This window comes from Herpailurus yagouaroundi, unplaced genomic scaffold (assembly GCF_014898765.1).
Source record: "Herpailurus yagouaroundi ecotype Mexico unplaced genomic scaffold, PumYag 28, whole genome shotgun sequence".
NCBI lineage: Eukaryota > Metazoa > Chordata > Mammalia > Carnivora > Felidae > Herpailurus > Herpailurus yagouaroundi.
Window position 1 is genome coordinate 150,867,576 of NW_024412376.1, and position 25,692 is coordinate 150,893,267.

The 25,692-nt window shown below is 38.1% G+C and overlaps 1 protein-coding gene across 1 annotated transcript in view; it reads left to right on the forward strand.

Moving 5' to 3' along the window:
* The window catches only part of ADGRA3 (adhesion G protein-coupled receptor A3), a gene marked incomplete at its 5' end in the record, with an annotated part of 135,875 nt that overhangs the window by 61,346 nt on the left and 48,837 nt on the right, over positions 1-25,692 (forward strand). The window contains 6 exons of the mRNA XM_040493661.1: positions 622-693; positions 2,500-2,660; positions 5,800-6,013; positions 11,193-11,357; positions 13,762-13,963; positions 14,893-15,048. Coding sequence (XP_040349595.1) covers positions 622-693; positions 2,500-2,660; positions 5,800-6,013; positions 11,193-11,357; positions 13,762-13,963; positions 14,893-15,048 — 970 coding nt within the window. The remainder of the gene's footprint in view (positions 1-621; positions 694-2,499; positions 2,661-5,799; positions 6,014-11,192; positions 11,358-13,761; positions 13,964-14,892; positions 15,049-25,692) is intronic.

The window sequence follows — 25,692 nt, forward strand, 5'->3', positions numbered from 1 at the left end:
CTCAGATTGTAGCATGGGACGTTCTGGGTTTAATTCATACAAAACTCAGCAAGGGTTAGGTATTTATTAAAGTCATCTGATACAAGGGGAGGAAACAAAATAGGTTAAGTAATTTTCCCAAGGCCCACACTGAATTATGTCCGTCTTAAACCCTGGACTCTTTCCACTCTGTTCACATTTTTTTATCCGCTTCCTGTGGGTTGCTGCTGATGATTATTCAGATCATCCTTGTCCTTGTCCTTTTCTGGTTTTTAAATTTCTGCTTTCTTACATGATGCGGAGTTAACATACGAAGACTGATTTACTTAAAATGAGAGCATGACTAAGGCTCTACCTTATTAGTAAGGTAGCTTTTAGATTCGCCTGTTATTTGGTAGAAAATCCTATGTGATAGTAATAACTTTAATTTTATTACTTGAGATAGGCTGAGAACAAAGTTATTCATCCTTGGATAAAGTATTTAGTACTTGCTCCTTTTTATAAGATTTAAAACAACTTTCATAAATTCTTTATAACATTACTCAGTGATTATAGGACACTTTAGAAAATTGTATAAAATGATACATAATTGTATTTTTTATATGAAATTATTTCCTTTTTTTTTTCTTTTTTCTTTCCCAGAAACCTTTCAGGGAATTTGTTTTCTTCATTATCTCAAGGAACTTTTGATTATCTTGGTTCATTACGGTCATTGTAAGTAAGAAAAAAATTTTTTTCCTGTTTTGAAAAATAAATCTTGATTTTTTTTTAAGAATTAAAAACAGTTATTATATGGTTTAAGAGACTTCATGGGGAAAATGTGAAATTTTGCAAAAGTTAGATTCTCAGTTGAGAGCATGAATTCTCATTGAAAAGCATGCTATAAACCAGAGTAATGTGTTTCAGACTGGGACAGCCATTTTCTCCTTAGAATACTGTCTCTATATTTAGAGTAAATAAATGGGCAATTCATTCTCTTTCACTTTATTTTCAAATTAGAAAAGATTGTTTGACTAGTTGAATCCTCAAAGTATAAAAATATCCTTCCCTATGAAAGTCTATTGTGAAGAATATTTTATACTTAGGGTTTTACTTTTATCTTGTAACCCTTTCCCCAAACTGAATTCACAACTAATTACTGAAATTTCTAGGATTGTTTATGTAGAATGCCTGCTTTACGAAACCAACGTAAGATCATACTGACATAGCTCTCTGTAGCTTTAGAATTGGCTGATCTTTTTTTTTCCTCCCAAAACAGTTTTATTAACTGAGATTGTATGGGAGTTCCTTTTGACGGTAATTGTATTTCCACATTAAACCATAATATATTTCAAACTGTAAGTTATACTAATTTCTATTGGAGATACAGTTAAATATAATGTTTTTTCAAATCTTTATTGTGTATAATTTATGGGGTTGATTATTTTTCCAGGGAAAAATGTCTTCTCTTGCAGACGCTATCTTCCCTACTGTGCCTTGTCTTCTCCATTTTTTTTTTTTTTAACCTTTCCTTCCCTGTCTCTTCTCTGCCCTTCTCCGTTAATTTTCTAGGTGTACTGTTTAGCAGTTTTCACTGAGATGTAGCTAATACTTAGGCATTCGTCTGGCTCCTCACCATTATAGATATGGACACATGTATCCACTTGAAGAGCCACCGTGGATCAAAGTCTGTCTCGTCTTTCTTTTTGTTGCCATTACCATTGTTTAGTGAATGAAAACATCTCTATTTGGCATATGTAGTAGGCTCAAGTCAACCATTTCTGTAAGTTTAGAAAATAAGGACTACGGAGAGTAATCTGGCTTTTGAGACCTTGGGCAGTAGGAATGTAGGAGGTATTTTTATCCAAAAATTGGGAAAAATGGCTAGCGTTTTTACCTCCGCGTGCTGGAAACCAACCAGAAAGTGGTGCTTAGGGGTTAGAAGTCAGTCCAGTCGTCCTTCCGTAGTGTTTTCTAAAATTTACTTTCTCTTTTGTGTATCACTCATCCCACCTCCTTTTTTTTTTTTTTTTTGCCAGAATTAATGAGATGAAGCCTGTGCTGATGCACGGTCCGTGCTAGGAACACACATGTTATATTTGTTCTTTGCACTTTGATTTATTTGTGCAGGATGTGTTAGGTTCTGTGTTAGTTGTATCTATGTTTTGTCCCCCTATTACATAAGGTGTTCGTATCCCCATGCTTTTTGATGAATGGGTAGAAGTTTGATAGGCCCAGAAGGTAGAGGTTTGCTATTCTAGACCCTGGGATTCAGGAGCCTGTTACATAGAAGAGGGATGATGTGTAGATTTTGTTTGCATACCAGCTTTGATCTGAAGCGGTCAGGGGGGTAGGGCTGGGGTCAGCCATTCCTCCTGTCCTCTCATTAGCAAGGAGAACACAACCGGTGGGTGGTTTGTGCCCCAGGCATCCCAGGGTGAGCACCAGTGTGCTTGTCAAAGCAGAAGCCAGCAGTATAAAGCAAACATGCCATTTTATTACATTCACTGTAATCACTAATTCGAATTTTGTATGTTACAGAGAGTTTCAGACTGAGTATCTTTTGTGTGATTGTAATATACTGTGGATGCATCGCTGGGTAAAGGAGAGAAACATCACTGTCCGGGACACGCGGTGTGTTTATCCTAAGTCTCTTCAGGCCCAGCCAGTCACGGGTGTGAAGCAGGAGTTGTTGACGTGTGGTAAGAGAGAAAGAGAAAGAGAGAAAGTGTTTGCCATATTTTACTTGCTACTGTCTTTTTCTTGACAAACTGTGAAGTTCTCTTCACACTGTGATGGAACTGATTACAACTGTTACTCTTCATGGATCTGATAATACATATTTAGTGTATGTGAATAGTTAAGTCAACCGGATAAAACAGTTTTGGATGGGTGTTCAAAGTTCTTAGGTTTTGAAGGGCTTTCTGTACGAAAAGCAAGTTCAGACAATCTTCAAATTTTCTATCAGTTGGCAAATCAGGAATTTGATAGTAAAAAAAAAAAATCTGAGGTTGCAATCATACTACTTGTTGGTAGGAGTGTGAATTAATAGAGCCTTTTTGACATACACTTTGGCAGTATGTATCGGTGTTCTCAAAAATTTGATACAATTTAATCCAGTGATTCTATAGGAGGGTGTAATTCTTAGGAAATGATCAGCTATGTTAGTATTTAAGTATAAGCATATCTTCAATCCTCAAAAATAGGGGATTGATTGAATTACTTGTGACACATCTATTTATAATAATGCAGCTATTAAAATTCATAATTTTGAAGAGTATTTGAAGACTTGAGGGAAATACAACATATTTATTAAAAAGAAAAAAAATACAAATAAACCAAAAATATTCCTTAAAATGATAAGAGGAGATTCCAGACTTTGTGTCTGGAAATAAGCAGTTCTATACTTGTTTACATTTTTTCTTTATTATCTTTATTGTTGTAGTTTCACAAGTAAAATATGCTCATTAGATGAAAATTAAGATTTGTGAAAAGAAATAACATATACATATGTCAAATCATCATGATGTACACTTTAAATATCTTACAATTTTAAACATGGGTGGGAAGAATAAAATGAACAAAAATATATTATAGTTCTGTCAGTTATACCTCAATAAAGCTGGAAGAGAAAAGACACTAAAAGAAGCAAACCTATGGGGTGCCTGGGTGGCTCAGTTGGTTAAGCATCCAACTTCGGCTCAGGTCATGATCTCATGGTTCGTGAGTTCAAGCCCCACAACGAGCTGTGTGCTAATAGTGTGGAGACTGGAGCCTCCTTTGGATTCTGTGTCTCCCTCTTTCTCTTCCCCTCCCCTGCTTGTGCTCTGTCTCTCAAAAATAAATAAACACTAAAAAAATTAAAAACAAACAAACCCAAAAAAGCCCATGCTTGCATTCCCAAAGGTAGCTGTTGTCAAAGATAACTCAGTATATTTTCTTCATCCTTTTCCTGTGTTTTGACCAAAACCTCATCATACGCTAATAATATTTTGTAACTTTTTAAAACTGGAGATGATGTAAACCCATATCCTCATCATATAAAAGAGATGCATACCAGTACATGATTCAGATGTAGCTGTAACTTGACCGCTTCCTTATTACTGCGTATTTAGTTTGTTAATAATTTCCAAGGATTCATTTCTTTGTATGCGTGTTTGCATATGTGCTGTTACTCTTTAGGATAGACCACAACTTGGACACCTGGTGGCTCAGTTGGTTAAGCATCTGACTTTGGCTCGGGTCATGATCTCGTGGTTCGTGGTTTGAGCCACACATTGGGCTCCATGCTGTGCGGAGCCTGCTTGGGATTCTCTCTCTCCATCTCTCTCTGCCCTCCCCTCCTTGTGTTCTCTCCTGTCTCTCTTTCTTTCTCTCAAAGTAAATAAATAAACTTAAAAAAATAAAAATAAATAAAAATAAGAGAGAGGATAGAGTACATACAGGTAAAAGTAGTAGACAGTGGACTAAGTATTCTAAAGGCCTTTAATGAGCCCATGGTATTTGTGTATAGTTTTGCACATATATTTAGAATTCCTCCCTGTTATTTTTCTGACTGGAAGGAAATATATCAGCTTTTATTTTTTTAATTTTTTTTTTTTAAAGTTTATTTATTTTGAGAGAGAGAGAGAGTGCACATGAGCAGCAAAGGGGCAGGGAGAGAGAGTCCCAAGCAGGCTCCATGCTGATAATGTAGAGCCTGACATGGGGCTCGAACTCACAAACCATGAGGTCATGACCTGAACTAGAACCAAGAGTTGGACGCTGAACCACCTGAGCCACCCAGGCACCCCATATCACCTTGTTAAAATGATGATGATATGTGGGATCTTAAAAGATTTTTCTTTCCCTTTTCTTTAAATGTTCTAAGTTTTCTCAGTGAGTATTCATCACTTATGTAAGCAGAAAGCAGTGGTTTAATCAAAGGTAATGCTGTCTTCTAAATGTATTCTAAAATTGTATGTCTATCAGTATTTACTTATCACCAGCTCCATTCTCCAGATTTAAGTATTATTTTACAATTTGTTTTCTTAGTAATTGGTTAGATACCACAAAACAGGAACAACTTTACACTTGATCTTAGCCAAAAGGCCGAGAAGCGATAAAACAGGAACAACTTTAAATGTCAGAACTGATTATGAAATGGTTTCATTTTAATTTTACTAATTTTGTTTTCATTTAGGAGCCACTTATCTCAGTAAGAGCCTTGTTGGTGCTAGCATGAAAATGCTGGTCACTGGGGAAAATTTGTTTTTTTCATTTAAAACATTTTAATTAGAATTTCTATCGCTTTGGGGGTACCTGGGTGGCTTAGTTGGTTAAGCATCCAACTTCAAATCAGGTTGGGATCTCACAGCTCGTGAGTTGGAGCTGGAGCCCTGTGTTAGGCTCTGTGCTGACAAGCTCAGAGCCTAGAGCTTGCTTTGGATTCTGTGTCTCCCTCTCTCTTTACCCCTCTCCCGCTTATGCACACGCTTGCGCGCATGTGCTCTCTCTCTCTCTCTGTCTTGCTTTAACATAAGTAAATGTTAAAAATAAATTAAAAAATTTTGTTTTCATAATAGAGTTTTTTCTTTCTGTGTATATTTATTTTTGAGAAAGAGAGAGAGACACACGCGGAATCTGAAGCAGGCTCCAGGCTCTGAGCTGTCAGCACATTGCCCGATACGGGTCTCAAACTCATGAACCGTGAGATCATGAATGACCGGAGCCAAAGTTGGACGGTTAACTGGCTGTGCCACCCCAGTGGCCCCCCCAAAAAAGAGTTTCAATAGCTTTTAACTCTGGAGAGTGAATATAGTATGGTATCTGTTTCCTGAGTCTTTGTTTTATGGTCTGTAGATCCACCCCTTGAATTACCATCTTTCTACATGACTCCTTCTCATCGTCAAGTTGTGTTTGAAGGAGACAGCCTTCCCTTCCAGTGTATGGCTTCATATATTGATCAGGACATGCAAGTGTTGTGGTATCAGGATGGACGCATAGTTGAAACTGATGAATCTCAAGGTATCTTTGTGGAAAAGAACATGATTCACAACTGCTCGTTGATTGCCAGGTAAACTTTTTTAGATGAGGAATCGTCTCCGTGGATTTTCTGTATTTCAGAATTGAAGTGTTAGAATTTGAACTAACATTTTATCTTCTTGCATTTAAAAATACAAACATTTGGTTTTCCTTTTCCTGATTGTTACTCATTTCCGGAAATTAAATAGCTACCTTTGTTATCCAGTTGTGGAGCAGAAAAGTATAGGAAGAAAGGGAAACGCTGTTAAAAAGTTGGAGACTGTTTTTGTTAAAAGTTTTAGGAGGAAAAATGTAAACTTTTTGTACCAAACTTAATTTCTAACCATTTACTGCTGCTAAACTCAGATTTTCACATTTAGCAATCACCTAATTTTCACTGTAGGTTAATGCTACAGTTTAGGATACTGTATTTCCTTTCTCTCCTCCATCAGTATAAAAGATTTAACACCTGTCCTGTTAACCCAATGACTGGTATGATCACCAAAATCATTGATTTGAATGAGCGTTATAAAGTATAAAAAAACAGAGTGAAAATATATGATATTATCACTATATATTTTATTTTGGTAAACTCTTAACCTGTAGGCATTGAATTTTCTTTTTTCTTCTTTCTTGTGTCTCTCTCTTTTTTTCCTTCCTACCAATTTCGTTCTTTTGTTTTGTTTTGTTTTTTTGAGAGAGAGTGTGTGTGCACAGGTGTGAGTGGGGGAGAGGCAGAGTGAGAGGGAGAGAGAATTTTAGCAGGTTCCACGCCCAATGCAGAGTGCATCGTGGGGCTCAGTCTCACAACTGTGAGAGATCATGACCTGAGCTGAAATCAAGAGTCAGATGCTTAAGCGACTGAGCCACCCTTCTTACTATTTATTCTTCCTACTTCTATCTATTTAAGAATAGGTCTGTAGTTTCCAAACTCTTTTAGAGCAACTTAGGGTAATATCATTGCAGATTCAAAGAGGTGCCATTAAAAAAAATTATCAAGAAAATAAAGGCATTCTGACTTGAGAATTCTGTCTGAGAATTTCGGGGATAGGATATTCTATTTTACAATTTTTGTTTCCCTCCTGAGATTTCCTGTCTGTTTATTAGAAGCATATTTTTCTTTGTGTCTTCTAACATATTTATAATAGATGCTTTTAAATTCTTGCCTGCTATTTCCAATATCTAGGTTATCTTGGAATCATCACCACTGTCGTCTTTGCTTTTGAATATGTTTTATATTTTATTATTTAAAAAATGTTGAGGTGCCTGGGTGGCTCAATTGGTTAAGCATCTGACTTTGGCTTGGGTCATGATCTCATGGTTTGTGGGTTCAAGCCCTTGTTGGGTTGGACTCTGCTGATGGCATGGGGAACCTGCTTGGGATTCTCTCTCTCCCTCTTGCTCTCTGCCCCTCCCCCACTTGCACCATCTCTCTCAAGATAAATGAATAAGGAAAAAATATTGTTCATGTGTCTAATAATGTTGGATTCTATCCTGGACAGTGTGAATGATTCACTATAGAGAAGCTGGCAAAGTACAGCCTATGGTCCACACCTGGCCTGATGGGCCTGTGGGCTAAGAATATTTCTAACGTTTGTGAATAGTTACATAAGTACCAATATAATATTTTCAATGTTGCTTCTTGGCCAGCTAAGCCTGAAATAATTACTGTCTGGCCTTTGAAGAAAAAGTTTACAAACCCCTGACTCTGGGTTCTCTTCCATTTGCTTGAAGTCAGCTGGTTTTTGTTCCCTCAGGCATTTAGTTTGGCTAAACTCAAACTCCTACTTCTGTCTTTTCTGTGCTGGGCAGCATCTGAAGTCTGCTTGGTGCCCACTCTATCAGGGGCCAGTTAGAGATCCAGGTAGATGTTCTATGCAGAAGTTTGGGCTTCCAGCCAGGTTCCTGTCTACCTCTGTCCTCTGATTTTTCAACAAGTAAGACTGTGAATTTCTATTTGAGTGGGGCCTGTCCTTGGGTAAAAGCCATTGAAAACACTTTACTGGTCTTACTCCCCGGTGCTGATCCCTTCTTCCAGGTGTCAGCTTGTCTCCGGTTTCTGCTTGCCTTGGATCACTGACCGTGTGTTGAGATAGGCGTCATGTTGTAGTTTGTCCGGAGTGTATAATTGTTAACTGCAAGGAGGGTAGTTTCATAGGAGCTTCCCTGCTCTTCCCAGAATCAGAGGTTTATTTTATTTATTTATTTTTTTTAATTAGGGAGTGAGATTGTTAGAAACAGTTTAAGTCCCAGTGAGAAGACTAATTGTTACCTCACTTGTGTTGTGATAATTTCACAAGCATTGTACATATGTTAAAACTCATGGAGTTATGTGCTTTAAGCATTTTTTAATATGAATAGACAATAATTGAGATATGATATAGCAACAATAACATATTAAAATATATAGAACCTTTTTTTAAATAAAAAGGCTCTCAATCATTTAGTACTCTTTACATTTTGCAATTATAAAGTAACTAGATTAACTTTAGACATTTATTTCTGCAGGTCATACTTTAAATTCTTTGTAAGCAGGACCAAAAATTAATTCTAACGTCAGCATCCTTGCCTAATAGTTTTTTTTGGGAGGGACACTTGACAAATGTGAAAATCTTTCATATGAAGTCCTTTACCCAAAATTTGCCTCCGAATAGTAAAGGAGTTGCAGGAAAAGGAAATGATGGTTATCAATTTGGTTAACCTGAGATACTTGTTTGTTCTTCCGTGGTTTTTCTCATGTTATCCATTCTCCCTTGGTAAGAATCAGAGTTTGCACTTTTCCTCAAAGATAAAATTGAGGCTGCTTCTTCCTCCTTAAATCTCCAAATATGCTGCCTTGAGGATTCCCGAAAAGTTTATTCTGATAATTGGTTTAAAGCATTGAAAGTGTTGCTAAAGGTTATCTTTAAAAGCATGTTGGCAGAATGTGTTAGGACCTTCGCTCCCAGCGGGTGTGCTGAAGTGCCTTGGGACATCACAGTGAGTTTACAGAGGTGCTGTGGGATGTTGTAAGTTTTTTTCTTTTTTTAAACTTTATTTGTCTGTGTTTGAGAGAGAGTCGGGGAGGGGCAGAGAGAGAGGGAGACAGAGAATCCCAAGCAGGCTCCACGCTGTCAGCACAGAGCCCAACATGGGGCTCAGACTCACGAACCGTGAGATCATGTCCTGAGCGAAACCCAGAGTCAGGTTCTTAACCGACTGAGCCACCCAGGCGCCCCTGTTTTAAGGTTTTGAAGAAGCGTGGGGATACTTGGCATTTGTTGGACCAACTTGAGGCAGTTACAGTATCATTCGATCATGCTGGATTCCTTTCTGTGGCGCCATACTTTAAGGGTACCGAGTTTTGGGTTATTAATATGGTGCAAAGCAGGTACTGTGTGAAAGTCATTGTGGAACGTGAAATAAGGGTATCGTTTGATCTGTATCTGACATTTGGTTAATTTTGGAGTGCTCAAAAGACAGACACAACCCATCAGAAAGTAATTGTGGTCATTGAAGAATGAAATATTTACCTCGGATTGTTGTGCATTATTTTTTCAAATGGCTCTTAAGATATTAGGACATCGATACACAATTCTGGGATTTAATTTAGTAATTGGACCATTGTAGGTATTTCTTTTGGGCTTAGGGCTCTGTGTAACATTTTCTTGTCAGTGAAGGTGCTGTGAACCAAGAAAGTTTGGGGACCTCTGGATTAGAGAGTGATTGGTTATTTTAGAATTTGGTTATTTAAATTTAATGTAAGGTACTTTTTGTGGACTTTATTGGGAGTATATTTAGTACTTTTAGTACTTTATTTGGAATATATTTATTACAGTGTGTTAGTTTGTTCACTGACTTAATTAACAAAGATGATAAACATTTTCTTTGATTCAGAGTAACAGTGCCTCAAAGTCTTTATTAGAACATATGATGTTGTATAGCCATTAATGATTTAGGAGACTGGAAAAACGTGTATTAACTTCAAGACATAATTTTGTCAGTTAATTAAAATGATACATCCTTTATGTCTAATTATCTCTTAATTTTCTATTTACATAAAAGCATAGCATAGTGGGTCATATGGTGGGGAGAAAGGCTAATTGAAGGTTCTGACATTTGCTCTTTAATTAATAGGTTTTATATTAGAGAATTATGATTTCATCTTGAAAATTGAATTTACTGACAGCTATTTAGAAATATAGCTGTTTTATAAATTGAAGTATACCTTTACATGGAAAACTCCTTTTGTGAAAGCATTAGTTGGTAATTTATTAAATCTTTGTAGAGACTTAATGAATTCTTCCCACAAAGTATTTTACCTTAAATACTTTCTTAATTGTTCACTTCATAATATTAATCTCCTTCCTTCATGCTTGACTATTTTCCTTCAAATCAGTGGAAAGGTACACGTAACCTGGAAACGTTTCCATTAGTTTTGCCGAAGAATGTGCTGCCATGTTTCTGCCTTTGCACTTAGGCTGTTGCCCTGCCTGGCTGCATCCTGGTTTCCTCTTTCTGGTGGGAGAAGTGTCAGGCATGATGTCCCATCTCACTGTCACTTTGTTCGTACCTTTTTTTTTTTTTTTAATGTTTGAGAGAAAGAGAACGAGGAGGGGCAGAGAGAGAGAGAGAATCCTAAACAGGCTCCGTGCTGTCAGCACTCTCTCTCACTACTGTGAGATCATGACCTGAGCTGAGGTCGAGTTGGTTGCTTACCTGACGGAGCCACCCAGGCTCATACTTCTGGTACAGCTCTAACCCTAGTGTTTTCAGGAGCTTTTCATCTGTTCATCTTGACTTGCTGCTGAAGTACTTAAATGGAGGGATCATTTATATATATATTTTACATATGTACATATATATGTACATGCATACATATATACGTATGTCTATATATATAAATATTTAACATTTATCCTAGCATGGTGAGAGGGGCATGTGAGGGAGAGAGAGGGAGGGAGGGAGACAGAGGATCTGAAGCAGGCTGTGTGCTGACAGCAGAGAGCCCGACGGCGGGGCTTGAACTCACAAACCACGAGATCGTGACCTGAGCCAAAGTCGGGTGCTTAACCAGTTGAGCTACCCAGGCGCCCCTGGAGGGATCATTTTAAATTTGTTTTTAATCTGGCAAGTGCTTTGCCCACAGTGTGTATTCAGGCGTATTTGCTAAGTGAATGATAGAAGCCTGATTGTCTCCCTTTTTTGGTCTAACCATATTTTCTCTCTTTTTAAAATCTTTCTTCATGCAGTGCCCTCACCATTTCTAACATTCAGGCTGGATCGACTGGAAATTGGGGCTGTCATGTCCAGACCAAACGCGGGAACAATACGAGAACCGTCGATATTGTGGTATTAGAAAGCTCTGCACAGTACTGTCCTCCCGAGAGGGTGGTAAACAATAAAGGTGATTTCAGGTCAGTGACATGGAAAGTGCTGGAAAAGTGATTTGCCCGCATCTGTTTTTATTCCTAAAGGTGCATCATAGTCTCCTGTTTTGAAGAAGAAAATTTGAGAAATACATGCATGTTCATATACATATCCTTACGTATCTTAGGACTACCCTTTAGAACAGTGATTCCAGACTCATTTATGAAGATTAAGAAAAAAAGGTGCCTGCATTTTATCTCAGATATGTGGATTTAACAGCCTCTGCAGGCAGAGTGTTTCATGTTTAATAGTTTGTTGTAAAAGTTAAGGACCACTACTTTAGGGAAACGTTTTGGAAATTCTACTAAAACTGTGAAATCCAGACAGGCTAATGGTATGTCCTATTTTTTTTCAGGGGCTCTTTTATGGATGAACTTTGGTTCATATTGCTAAGTTACTTTTACCTATTGGCAGTTTCGTAGACATGAGAATTAGGAGAAACCCATGTCCCTTTTTCCTCCCCAATTTGGTTTTTCTGACAATTAAGCCAGAAGGACATTGGGGAATGAAAGCTTTTCAGATGGCCTGAAACCTTCGGAGCCACTGGTGGTGGACTCTGTGTTGAGATAAGCAGAAGGAGTTAAGTATTACAGTTTTTTTAAATAGAAAATTTAGAATTTGTGGAAGGTAACAACTTTTACCTTAGACTCTCCTTAACTTTTCAAGGTTTTTAAAAAGCATCTTTATATTATTTATTTAATGTTCTTTATGTTTAGGAATTTAATAATGACTTTATAGTTGATGTAAATGTAGGGAAATATGTCTGCTCTTGAAAGCAGCATAAATATTGTGTTGAATACCCAGTTTGCACTGTCTTTGATTGGTGCTCCTTTTGCCCAACTTTTAAGGGAAAGAAAACCCTTGGATATTAGTCTTTGAAACCCAAGGTGAAGAAGCAATGCAACGTCTTTAGCTCAGCTGCTTCTTCATGGCTTTTTTAAAAAACTGTCTTTTTGTCCTTTAAAAAAAATCTCTCTGACCTGAGTATATGGAAATTAGCATTTTATGATTGCCAAGAGCTAAGTCCTTTATGTAGATTAACTGTTAACAGATAATATTTACACTGTATACTTTAAAGCAAAATAGACAACATTTGGGAATTTTGTTCTATTCTCCATTTTTTATTACGTGCTCATGATGTTTTCTATTTATGGTGGATTTTCTCTTCCTACTCATAATTGGAGTATTTTACAAATTTTAACATAGAAGAATCTAATTATTTAACTGATTAGTGAATTAGCTTTCGACACTCCTTAGTATATTACACGATTGGACTTTCACTGCATTAATAAGATTTAGTTTAGTGTTGCTTAGTCTGTTTATGCAGATTTCGGTGATGAATTATATTTCGGCATGACTGATGCTGTAATTTATCAGTTCCCGTGTTACAGGTCAGCTGTAACTTTTATTAAATATATTCACTTCAGTCCTACTTTTGGAGAATTGGAGCTCAAATGACAAAGATTTCTCCCAGCTGTTAGTGGCAATCCATGCCAGTTGAATAGGGAGCAGTTTCTCCCAGATAAATTCATTCGTGTGTCATGTTGGAGGTCTGCTGGGCCACTCCCAAGTGCAGAAGTTTGCTAGGAGGACTCGCGTGGACTCAGCTTGTCATTGCGGTCACAGCTAAGATGCATTATAGTGATGTAGTAAGACACGTAGCAGGATAACCAGGGGACCGACCTAGGTGCATTCTGGAGAGATCCACGTGCAGGCTTCTTCCTGCTCTTTCCCTCACATGAAGATCACACACAGCATGCTCCTCCTTCAGCCATGAAAAGGCAGCAGCCTCTATGCAGCGTTGCTGCTCAGGGAAGCCCGTGGGAAACTCAGTACACCGAGTTCTTATTGCTGGCCGTGTAGGCACCCTCTGCCTGGCATGTACCAAAATTTCAGACTCCCAGGAAGAAAGCAAGTTTCAGCATAATCCCTGCGGTGTGTCCCAACAGCCTAGGCACAGTGAACAGCCCTCCAGTTCACTGTTCGTGGGAATACTGCAAGTCCCAAATACTCCCAAGTCCCCAGTTGTCCCAGCAGGCCTTTCTAAGGAGAGCCATCCTGGCCCTGCTGTGGTGACTCTTGTCTGCACATCTGCTGACTCTGTGCCATATGTGGGATTTTCTTTTTTAAGACAGTTTTCCTGTGTGTTTATAGCAATATTTAGAAAATTTTAAGGAAGTATGCTATGGTATTAAAATATATGTGGCTGATGGTTTAAAACAGTTCAGTTCATGCTAACCTTTTTTGTAAAGTCTTTGTTCTGAGAGGAATTTGTTTCTTCTTGATTTTTCTCTCTGATTATATGTGACCTGTTGTCATCCTTGATTTTCTTCCCCATTTGGTTGTGTTCCATGTGAGTGTTTTCATACAGTTTTGTCTTCGTCTCTCTAGATGGCCCAGAACGTTGGCAGGCATCACTGCGTACCTTCAGTGTACTCGGAACATCCATGGCAGTGGGATCTACCCTGGAAACCCGCAGGATGAGAGAAAGGCTTGGCGCAGATGTGACAGAGGCGGCTTCTGGGCGGATGATGATTATTCTCGCTGCCAGTATGCAAATGATGTCACTAGAGTTCTTTATATGTTTAATCAGGTAACTAGAGAGTCTTCACGTTGACTGAGGTGGTTAATTTATTTTCGTTGAAATGCCAGGTGTGTGTTTGTGTGTGTTTTAAATACGAGTAAAGCACAAGGATTTGGTGTTTCCATTCAGTTGCTCTGTCTTGGGGATTAGGCTTTGTCACCTCAACCGGTATTCAAGGACCTCTGTGGTGTCGATTTTCCTTTCCAGTCACTGCCTGACTCGGTGCCTTTGTTTGAATATCTTTATCATCTATATTCACTAGACCGAATTCCCAGCCATCCTTCAAATCCATCTGGGAAGCCACCTGTTGGGTTCCTTTTATAATCTCTTTGTCACGAGTGATCCCTTGTTATACTTGTACTCATATGTCTTTTCTTGTATTCTCTCCTGTGCATCCTTTTAAACCTGACCACGTTGTAAGCAGCGGGAACATGGCCTCCCTGTGACACATTTTCTTGTGCTCCTTGGTAGCTGTTATACCCTTGGTGTAATGGTTGGTGCTGAGTTGTGTTTAAGTCAATAAATAAGCAAATGTAAAACATTACCGGCAGAGCATGGCAGTATAGATACATGTTCAGTAAGTGCTTCATACTCTCGTGAATTGGGGCTCCAGGGGAGTTATTGATCCCTCCCAGTTGGAATACTCAGGAAAGGCTTTACTAAGCAATTGGAATCGAGTATGTGTAGAATTTGGATAAGCAGAGAAGAAGAGATGGTGTTGTGTGTTTACCAGAGGTGTTTTCATGTATTACTATGTTTCATCTAAAGTTTAAAAAAAAAATTTGCCTTTAGGTTGGTTACCATTATAATTCCAGTTTTCTCAGCTTTGAAAAAGCATTTTAAGAAGGTCCTGGTGATAAATGATAAAGACTTTGAATTCATTGCCATGTTTTGAATGCAAAGATAAAACGCCAGATTTTTTGCCTTTTTAAATACAGATGCCTCTCAATCTTACTAATGCTGTGGCCACAGCCCGACAGTTACTGGCTTACACTGTGGAAGCTGCCAATTTTTCTGACAAGATGGATGTTATATTTGTGGCTGAGATGATAGAAAAGTTTGGAAGATTTACCAAAGAGGAGAAGTCCAAAGAGGTATTTTTCTGGTTCACATTTGTAGCATATAGCATGTCAACAAATAGTCATGTGGTAGAGTTGAATCTGTAGTTTGTATTTATTTAAAAAAATTTTTTTTAACTCTTTTATTCAGTTTTGAGAGACAGAGAGAGACAGAGCATGAATGGGGGAAGAGCAGAGAGAAAGGGAGATACAGAATCCGAAGCAGGCTTCAGGCTCCGAGCTCTCAGCTCAGAACCTGACGCGGGGCTCGAACTCAAGAACGGTGAGATCGTGACCTGAGCTGAAGTCGGACGCTTAACCGACTGAGCCACCCAGGTGCCCCTGAATCTAGTTTTTAAAGGAAAGTTTACTTATTTTGAGAGAGAGAGAGAGCAAGCAGGGGAGGGGCAGAGAGAGGGAGAGAGAGAATCCCAAGCAGGCTCCATACTGTCAGTGTGGAACCCGATGCGGGGCTCATACCCACAAACTGAGATGATGACCCTGAGCCGAAACCAAGAGTTGGACACTTAACCAGCTGAACCACCCAGGCGCCCCTGAATCTGTATTTCTAAAGCATCTTTCTGTTTGCTCTATTTTAATTAAGTGTGCCTTTTAATTTCCAAAGTATTGAGAAATGTATGCTGCATTTACTATAGTAATCTGTTGTTAGAACAGAGGTGAACAATCCGTTCTTGGGAATTAAGGTATCGTGATAGAGCAGAGCCAGCCTGTGAGAGAGCAACTTCCTGCCTCCACATTGTGGGTTGGCTAGAACTGTTCCCCGGCATTCTGGGATTTCTCCTGTCTACAGAGGCATGTGTTTATCCTTCTCTTTCTCTCCACCCCCCCCAACCAGTTTTATTGAGAGACAACAGACACTCATCAGTATATAAGTTTAAGGTGTACACCATGATGCTTTAATTTACATATATTGCAAAATACCATCACGATAGATTAGGCTAACATCCATCTTCCCATATAGATACAATAGAAAGAAAAGAAAGAGAAAAAGAAAAAAGAAGAAAACAAATTTCTTTACGTGAGGGGAACTGTTGGAATTTACTCTAATAACTTTCCTATATACCATGCGACACTGTTAGCTGTTTTCATTTGTGCGCTACATCCTTGGTACTTATAACTGGAAATTTATACCTTCTGACCACCTTCCTCCAGTTCCGCCCCTTGCCCTCCCAACCCTCTGCCTCTGGTAACCACAGGTTTATTCTTTTTCTGTGAGGTTTCTTTTTGTCCACATGTAAATGAAATCAGGCAGTATTTGTCTTTCTCGGATTTATTTCACTTAGCATAATGGCTTCAAGATCCCTCCATGTTGGAATAAACGATAGGATTTCCTCATTTTTTAAATGGCTGAATATGATTCCTTTGTGTATGTATATATCACAACTTCTTTATCCTTTCATCCTCAATGGATCATAGGTTGTGTTATTATAAATAATGCTGCTATGGACGTGGGGGTGCAGAGCCATCTTCAAGCTAGGGTTTTAGTTTCCTTTGGATATACTTCTGGAAGTGGAATTTTGGGATTATGTGATAGTTCTGTTTTTAAATTTTTTAGGGTCCTCCATATTGTTTTGCATAGTGACTGTACAAATTTACATTCCTACCAAGTGCACAAAGGTTCCCTTCTCCATATTTTTGCCAGTGTTTTCTTGTCTTTTTGGTGGTAGCCATTCTAACAAGTCTGAAGTGGTACCTCATTATGCTTTTAATTTGCATTTCCCTGATGACTAGTGATGTTGAAGACCTTTTCACGTACCTCTTGGCCTTTCATATATCTTCTTTGGAGAAATGTCTATTAGGTCCTTTGCTTATTATTTAATTGTGGGTTGTGTTTTTTGTTTTTTGTTTTTGTTTTCTTTTTGCTATTGAGTTATGGAAGTTCTTTATATATTTTGCATATTAACCTCTTACCAGATAAATGGTTTGCAAATATTTTTTCCCATTCTGTAAGCAACTAGGTTGTCTTTTCACTTTGTGGATGGTTTCTGTTGCTATGCAGAAGCCTTTTAGTTTGATGCAGTCCCATTTGTTTATTTTTGATTTTGTTGTTTGTGCTTTAGATGTCATATCCAAAAATCGTTACTAAGACCTATGTCAGGGAGCTTTATTTCTGTCTTCTTGGAGTTTCATGGTTTCAGGTTTTCATTTACGTCTTTAATCCATTTTTACTTAATTTTTGTGAGGAATGTGAGATAGGGGTTCAGTTTCTTTCTTTTGCATTTTAATATCCAGTTATCACAACACCATGCATTGTGAAGAGACTGTCTTTTCTTCATTGAGTATTGTGGCTCCCTTGTCAAATATTAGTCGACTGTATAAGCTGGGCTCTTGTTTCTGTTCTATTGGTCTGTTTGTCTGTATTTATGCCAATACCATACTGTTTTGATGACTATAGCTTTTATAGTATAGCTTGAGATCTGCAAGTATGCTGCTTCCTTCTTTGTTTTTTCTCAATATTCTCTTGGCTATTCAGGGTCGTTTGTGTTTCCATGTAAATTTTAGGAGTATTTTTTTCTACTTCTGTAAAAACTGCCATTGGAATCTTGATAGGGATGGCATTGAATCTATAGATATCTTTTGGTAGTGTTGACATTTTAACAATATTCTTATAGTCCACGCACATGAGATACCTTTCCATCTATTTGTATTTTCTTTGACTTCTTTCATTGGTGTCTTGTAGTTTTCAAGGTAGAGAACTTTCACTTCATTAAATATATTCCTAAGTATTTTATTGTTTTTGAAGTTATCATAAGTGGAAATGATTTCTTTAAAAAATTTTTTTTAATTAAAACATTTTTTAAGTTTATTTATTTATTTTGAGAGAGGGAGAGAGACAGACAGACAGACAGTGAACAGGGGAGGGGCAGAAAGAGAGAATCCCAAGCAGGTTCTGTGCTGTCAGCCCAGAGCCCAATGACAGGCTCAAACTTACAAATTGTGAGATCATGACCTGAGCTGAAACTAAACGTTGGACACTCAACTGACTGAGCCATCCAGGTGCCCTGGGATTGATTTCTTTATTTCATTTTTATAAAATTCATTGTTAGTGTGTAGAAATACTACTGAGTTTTAATGTTAATTTTGTGTCCTGCAACTTTACTGAATTCAACTTTACTGAATTACAGGGTTTTTTTTGTTGTTAGGTCTTTAGGATTTTCTGTATATAAAATTATGTCCTCTGTAAATAGAGACAGTTTACTTCTTTGTTTCCAATTGTGATACCTTTTAATTTTTTTCTAGCTTGGTTTTTGTAGGTAGGACTTCTTGTACTATATTGAATAGTGTGGTAAAAGTGGGTCCTTTTGTCCTGTTTATAATCTTAGAGGAAAATCTTTGAATCTTTCACTATTGAGTATGAGGTTAGCTGTGGGCTTGTCATCTGTAGCCTTTATTATGTTGAGATACATTCCTTCTATGCCTAATTTGTTGGGAGTTTTTATCATGAATAGATGTTGAATTTTGTCCAATGCTTTTTCTGCATCTATTGAGATGATCGTATGGTTTATTTTTATTCCATTCATTTGATATATCGTATTGATTGATTTATATATGTTGAACCATCCTTGCATCCCAGAGATCAGAGATAAATCCCACTTGATAATGGTGGGATCTTTTTAATGTACTGCTGTATTTGACTTACTAGCATTTTATTGAGAAGTTTTGCATCTACATTTATCAAGGATATTGGTGTGTAGTTTTCTTTTCTAGTAGTGTCATTTTCTGGTTTGGTATCAGGATCATGCTGACTTTGTAAAATGAGTTTAAGAAGAGGAGGGAACTCTTCAGTATTTTGGAGGAGTTTGCATGTGATTGGTTTTAATTCTTCAAATATTTGGTAAAATTCACCAGTGAGACCATCTCATCCTGGGCTTTTTTTCATTGGAATATATATATACACACACACATATATATATATACACACACCCACATATGTATACTTATATATATTATATATATATATATATATATATACGCACACACACATATATATACTTATACGTGTATATACATATACACACACAAATTTTATATATATATATATATTTTATTTTTAAACATTTATTCATTTTTGAGAGAGACAGTGTGAGTGAGGGAGGGGCAGAGAGAGAAGGGAGACACAGGATCTGAAGCAGGCTTTAGGCTCTGAGCTGTCAGCACAGAGCCTGATGTGGAGCTTGAACCCATGAACTGTGAGATCATGACCTGAGCCAAAGTTGGACACTTAACTAACTGAGCCACCCAGGTGCCCTGGAATGTTTTAGATTACTGATTGATTCTTCCTACCAGTAATTGGTCCATTCAGATTTTCTACTTTTATCTGATTTAGTCTTGGTAAGTTTTATGTTTCTAAGAAATTTTTCATCTAGGTTGTCTAGTTTGTTGGCGTATAGTTTTTCATTGTTTTCTCCAGATCCTTTGAATTTCTTTGGTGTCGGTTGTAATGTCTCCTTTTTCAAGTATAATTTTGATGATTTGAGTTTTCTTTTTTTCTTGGTTGGTGTAAGGGTTTATCAGTTTTGATTTCTTTTCAAAGAACTGACTCTGTTTTGGTTAATCTTTCTATTGTTTTTTTGTTCTCTATTTCATTTACTTCTTCTTTAATCGTCATCATATACATTTTTTCTTCTGCCACCATTGAGCTCACTTTGCTCTTCTTTTTCTAGATCCAGAAGGTATAGAATTAGGCTATTTGGGATTTTTCTTGTTCTTTTTTTTTTTTTTTTTTTTTTAATTTTTTTAACGTTTATTTATTTTTGAGACAGAGAGAGACAGAACATGAATGGGGGAGGGTCAGAGAGAGGGAGACACAGAATCCGAAACAGGCCTCAGGCTCCGAGCTGTCAGCACAGAGCCCGACGCGGGGCTCGAACTCACAGACCGCGAGATCATGACCTGAGCCGAAGTCGGCCGCCCAACCGACTGAGCCACCCAGGCGCCCCAGGATTTTTCTTGTTCTTAATGTAGGTGCTTATTGCCCTTAACTTTGCTTTTAGAACTGCTTTTGCTGCATCTCCCAAGTTCTGCTATGTTTGTTTGTTGTGTTTCCATTTTCGTTTGTCTCAAGAATGTTTTTGTTTTTTTTTGTTTTTTGCTGCATCTCCCAAGTTCTGGTATGTTTGTTGTGTTTTCATTTTTGTTTGTCTCAAGAATCTTTTTTTTTTTTTTTAAGATTTTATTTTTAAATAATCTCCATACCACATGTGGGACTCGAACTTAGAACCCTGAGATCAAGAGTCACATGCTGTACCGACTGAGCCAGCCAGCCAGGTGCCCCTCAAAAACTGTTTTTAAATTTCCTTTAATTTCTTCTTTGATCTACTGATTATTGAGTAGAGTGTTGATTTCCATATGTTCATGAATTTTACAGTTTCCCTCTTGCTACTGATCATGCCATTGTATCAGAAAAGATACTTGGTCTGATCTCAGTCTTCCTGAATTTGTTAAGACTTGTTTTGTGGCCTGATATAAGGTCCATTCTAGAAATTGTTCTGTGTGTACTTGAGAGAAATGTGTATTCTTCTGTTGTTGGGTAGAATGTTCTGTATATGTCTGTTAGGCCCATTTAATCTCTAATGTTGTTCACATATACTGCTTCCTTTTGATTCTCTGTCTGGGTGATCTGTCCATTGTTGAGAGTCAAGTACCAAAGTCTGCAAGTACTATTGTTTTACTGTTTGTCTCTTTTTTCTGTTAGTTTCTGCTTTCTCTATTTAGGTATTCCAATGTTGGGTGAATGAGTATTTACAGTTGTTAGATCTTGTTATATTGACCACTTTATCATTTTATAATGATCTCTGTGTCCTTTTACCACTTTTAAAGTCTTGTTTTTGGTTACCATTTGCTTAAAATGTCTTTTTCCATCCTTTTCTCTCAGCGTAGGTTTGTCTTTAAGGCTAAAGTAAGTCAGCATATTGTTGGATCTTTTTTTTTTTTTTAATCTACTGAGGCATTTTCTTTCTTTTAATTGGACAATTTAATCTTAAAAAAAAATTTTTTTATGTTTATTTCTGAGAGACAGAAAGAGACAGAGCATGAGTGGGATAGAGGCAGAGAGAAAGGGAGACAGAGTCCAAAGTAGGCTCCAGGCTCTAGGCTCTGAGCTGTCAGCACAGAGCCCGGAGCGCGCGGGGCTTGATCCCACGAACCGCGGGATCGTGACCTGAGAGGAAGTCGGATACTTAACCGACTGAGCCACCCAGGCGCCCTGGACAATTTAATCTTCTTAACATTTAAAGTAATTATTGATAGGTAAGGACTTACTATTGTCATTTTGTTAATTGTTTCCTGGTTGTTTTGTAGATCCCTCATTCCGTGATTTTTATCTTGCTGTCCTTTTTGTTGTTTTGATATCTCTTGGTATCAGTATATACTGTTTTGACTTCTTTGTTGTATTTTTTGGTGTGATTAGTATAAGATTTTTCTGACTGGTTGCTATGAGGCTCACATAAAATATCTTAAACTTATCACACTCTATTTTAAACTGATGGCAACTTCAGTAGAGTTTGTAAACTTTGCAGTTTTACTTCTCCTCTCCCTCACATTTTAGGTTACTTCTGTTACTATTTATACAGTACAAAAAACCACATAGGGATGCCTGTCTGCCTCGGTTACTAGAGCATGCGATTCTTGACCTTGGGGTCGTGAGTTGAAGTCCCATGTGTGGCATAGGGTGTACTGTAAAAAAATTTTTTTAATGTAAATTATAGCAGATTGTTGTCATTATGGTTGTTTTAAGTATATTCTTTTAACTTTTAAACTAGTTTTAAGTAACTTATGCCCCACTATTACCATATTGCAGAATAGAAAATGCCCATATATTTGCTGTTACCAGTAAGATTTACACTACCTTTTTTAAAAAAAAAATAAAAATGTTTATTTGAGAGAGAGGGAGGAACAGAGAAAGAGAGGGGAGAGAGAATCCCAAGCAGACTCTGCACTGTGAGTGCAGAGCCCAATGCTGGCTCTGTCTTTTGAACCGTGAAATCATGACCTGAGCCAAAATCAAAAGTCAGATGCTTTACTCACTGAACCACCCAGGTGCCCCAGCCATTATTGCTTTAAGTATACTTTCTCTTCCTTTCTCTTTCTTTTCTCCTTTTGGAATTCCCAAAATGTGAATATTGTTTTGCTTTGTTTTGTTGTTTTTTTTTTTTTCCCCATTGTGTCCCATAATTCCTGTAGGCTTTTTTCACTCTGTTTCAGAACATTTTTGCTCCTCTGACTCTGGAATTTCCAGTGTCCTATTCTCTCTAGTTGTTGATTCTTTTTTTCTGCATGGCTGAAGCAACCTTTGAAGCTCTGTTGAAATCTTTAGTCATTATATTCTTCAACTCTCGGATTTCAGTTTGTTTGTTTTTTGATGGTTGCTGTTTTCTTGTCAGGCTTCTTATTTTATTCATGTGTTGTTTCCCAAATTTTATTTAGTGGTGTCTCTCTTTTCTTGTGGCTCAGTGAATTTCCTTAAGAGGAGTATTTTAAATTCTTTGTCTGGCAGTTCTTGGATCCTCCATTATTGGAACTCGATGAGTTTCCTTTGGTGGTGTCATATTTACGTGACTTTTTGTGATCCTTGATTCCTTATTTGAGTAATGGGGCTTCTCCTCTAGACTTACCAGTTTTGTTTTTTCACTGGTTAGCTCTGTTTGGGTTTCTGGGTGTGTCTTGGGCAAGTGGGACCTGCTATTATCATCTTCTTTGGGGCCAGGCGGCTTACTTAGAGCTCTGAGAATGGGTACAGGGACTTGTGCTCCTGGCTTGGTTGCCTACCCTGCTGAGGCTTTGTGGTTGCGTGAATTCTCTGGTCAGACTTACTAGATTGGTCTGGACTGGATACCATATTCCGGGGTAGGTGGGGCCATGGGTTAGCTTCCCTCCAGGGAGAGCCATCCTTACTGTGAGTTTTAGTCACCCAGATCTTGTTATATTGCTTAATTTCTTTCGTAATATCCTGGAAAAGGAGACTATTTTTCGGAACTTTTTTGAAATTCCTAATGATTGTAATATGCAAGTTAGGAAAATTTGGTGACTTTGAAAATGAGCACATTTTGGGGTACCTGGGTGGCTCAGTTGGTTAAGTGTCCAGCTTAGGCTCAGGTCATGATCCCATGGTTTGCGAGTTCAAGCCCTGTGTTGGGCTCTGTGATGACGGCTCAGAGCCTGGAGCCTGATTCAGATTCTGTGCTTCCCTCTCTCCCTGCTCCTCCCCTGCTCATGCTCTGTCTCTCAAAAATAAATAACCATTAACAAAATATTAAAAAAGAAAAGAAAACAGGTATGTCTTAATAGGGCCATGTTCTTAGAACTATGCTTGTCAACATGATATCCTTTATGTGAAAACATTGACAACCACCATTTTCGGAATGAATGAGCAGAAAATAATGTTTCAAGTAAGTTTTTAGATGCAGATTAATGTATTCTTAAACGTTAAGTTTCAAGCTACTTGAGAACTAGTGGCTCTTATGTGATAGAGTCAGTTACACAAAAAGGTTCCGCTCCGTCAGCACACTGTCAGCTTGGAGCCCGATGGGGTGTTTGGACTCATGAACGGTGAGATCTTGACCTGAGCCAAAATCAAGCAACAGATGCTTAACCGACCGAGCCACCCAGGCACCCCTCATGTTTACTTTCTAGTAGTGTTGCCCTGTGTGGTTTTCCAAAGTACACAGCACACAGCTGTGTGGAAACAGTGGACTGAACAAAGTCTAATGTATTTCTTGATGTAGGACCTCCCAGAATGTTCAAAGGTAAATATCATCCCTAGTTCTTCTACATCATTTAAACCAAGGAACTTTTTTTTTTTCTCTTTTTAGTACACTGCTTATTAATATCTTGCATTTTGGTGGTAAGTTTTGGAACTTGGAACTACAGCCCCAGTACCCTACGTGCTTTATTTGATAGGATGTAGTTACTAAAGGAAGAAAAACAGTTACATGTATTTAAATGAGACCCAGGTCAAGGGACCACTTGATAATGAGGTAACATTTTAGTGTTGCTCTCTGAACTTCAGACCACAGTTTTCTTAAGAGCTGTCTTGCTACTTGATGGTCTCTCTGGGCCACAGCCTACTTCCGGTGGTAAATTTTCCCAGTGGTGGGAGAAGCTGTCTGGATTCTGGCTCTGTGGTAGCGCTGCTTTCCATTTTGATGATAATCACAGGTTGGCTGCTACATGATGAGAAATCATTCATGGAAGTGGGAATGGTTTGAGTCCCGGGAATAAATGGCATATCTTCTGGAATGTGGACATTGAGAAATATTTTGCCAATATATAATGCCTGTTTATTCCCACACTGCCTGTTTATTCCCTCACTGCCCTGTTTATTCCCTCGCTGCCTGTTTATTCCCACACTGCCGTGTTTGTTCCCACGCTGCCTGTTTATTCCCACACTGCCCTGTTTATTCCCTCACTGCCCTGTTTGTTCCCGCGCTGCCCTGTTTGTTCCCGCGCTGCCCTGTTTGTTCCCACGCTGCCTGTTTATTCCCACGCTGCCCTGTTTATTCCTACGTTGCCTGTTTATTCCTACGTTGCCTGTTTATTCCCATGTTGCCCTGTTTATTCATATGCTGTCCTGGTTTCGCCTGAAGGAGCTTTGTGCCCATCTCAACTCGTGAGGAGTCACATGGTGCCCAGAGGTGTGCGTTCCCCCACTGCGTGCGGTGAACCGTCTCCACTTTGGTGTGCTGTCAGGTAGATGCATCTTGTTGAGGACAGGAAGTGCATAGGGTTTCATGAGTTACTTATTAACCTGAGGCCCTTTCTTTATTTTGAAATGGGATGATATTTGCCCTCTTTAACTTGCGGTGTTTGTGTGCACAAGTGAGAAAATAGAGGCGAAACTGTTTTGCGGAATGATTGAAAGCTATGTTATACTTTCATAAAGTTAGGAAATTTAACATTCTTATCTCCGAAGCTGAGAAGTAGGTTCTTTAAAAAAAAAAAAAAAAAAATCATCAGAGTGCTTTAATTACTTAACTGTCACTTTCACTGGTGACGTTAGAGGTAAAGTGTGAATTAACTTTGGAAACAAATGATGGCAAATTATTAAGTATAAATAGGAGAAACAGAAGAAAAATATTTAGGATCGAATAATTGAGGTACAAATGTACTATCATCACCTGTGGTCATGACAGGCATCCTATCAGATTATCTGGAAAGTTGAAGTATAGGCCATAGCTGTCACCATTTATTAGAACAGTAAAAAGAGATCATGATGTTTAAGGGCTTCGTTTTATGTTAATTACCATGAAATTATTCTAAGGTATCCTGAAATGCATATGGCTTAGTTGGACAAATAGTTAAATTGATTTTTTGCATTATATCCAAAAAGTTACTCTGTTATGAATAATTCATAAGGGAAATATTGTGAGGCAATTGCTTTTTAACCTATGATTGAGTCTAGGCAGCTCAGGCTGGTGCTCTGTGATCTTAAGGTGGGTGCTGAAAGCTTCCCAGCCGTCAGATCCAAATGGTGTATTTAATGGACTCTTTTTTGTTTTAATATTTGTTTTATTTTTGAGAAACAGAGCACATAAGGGGCAGAGAGAGGGAGACACAGGATCCCAAGTGGTCTCTGTGCTATAAGCACAGAGCCTGATGCAGGCCTGGAACTCACGAACTGTGAGATCATGACCTGAAATGAAGTCGGATGCTTAACTGACT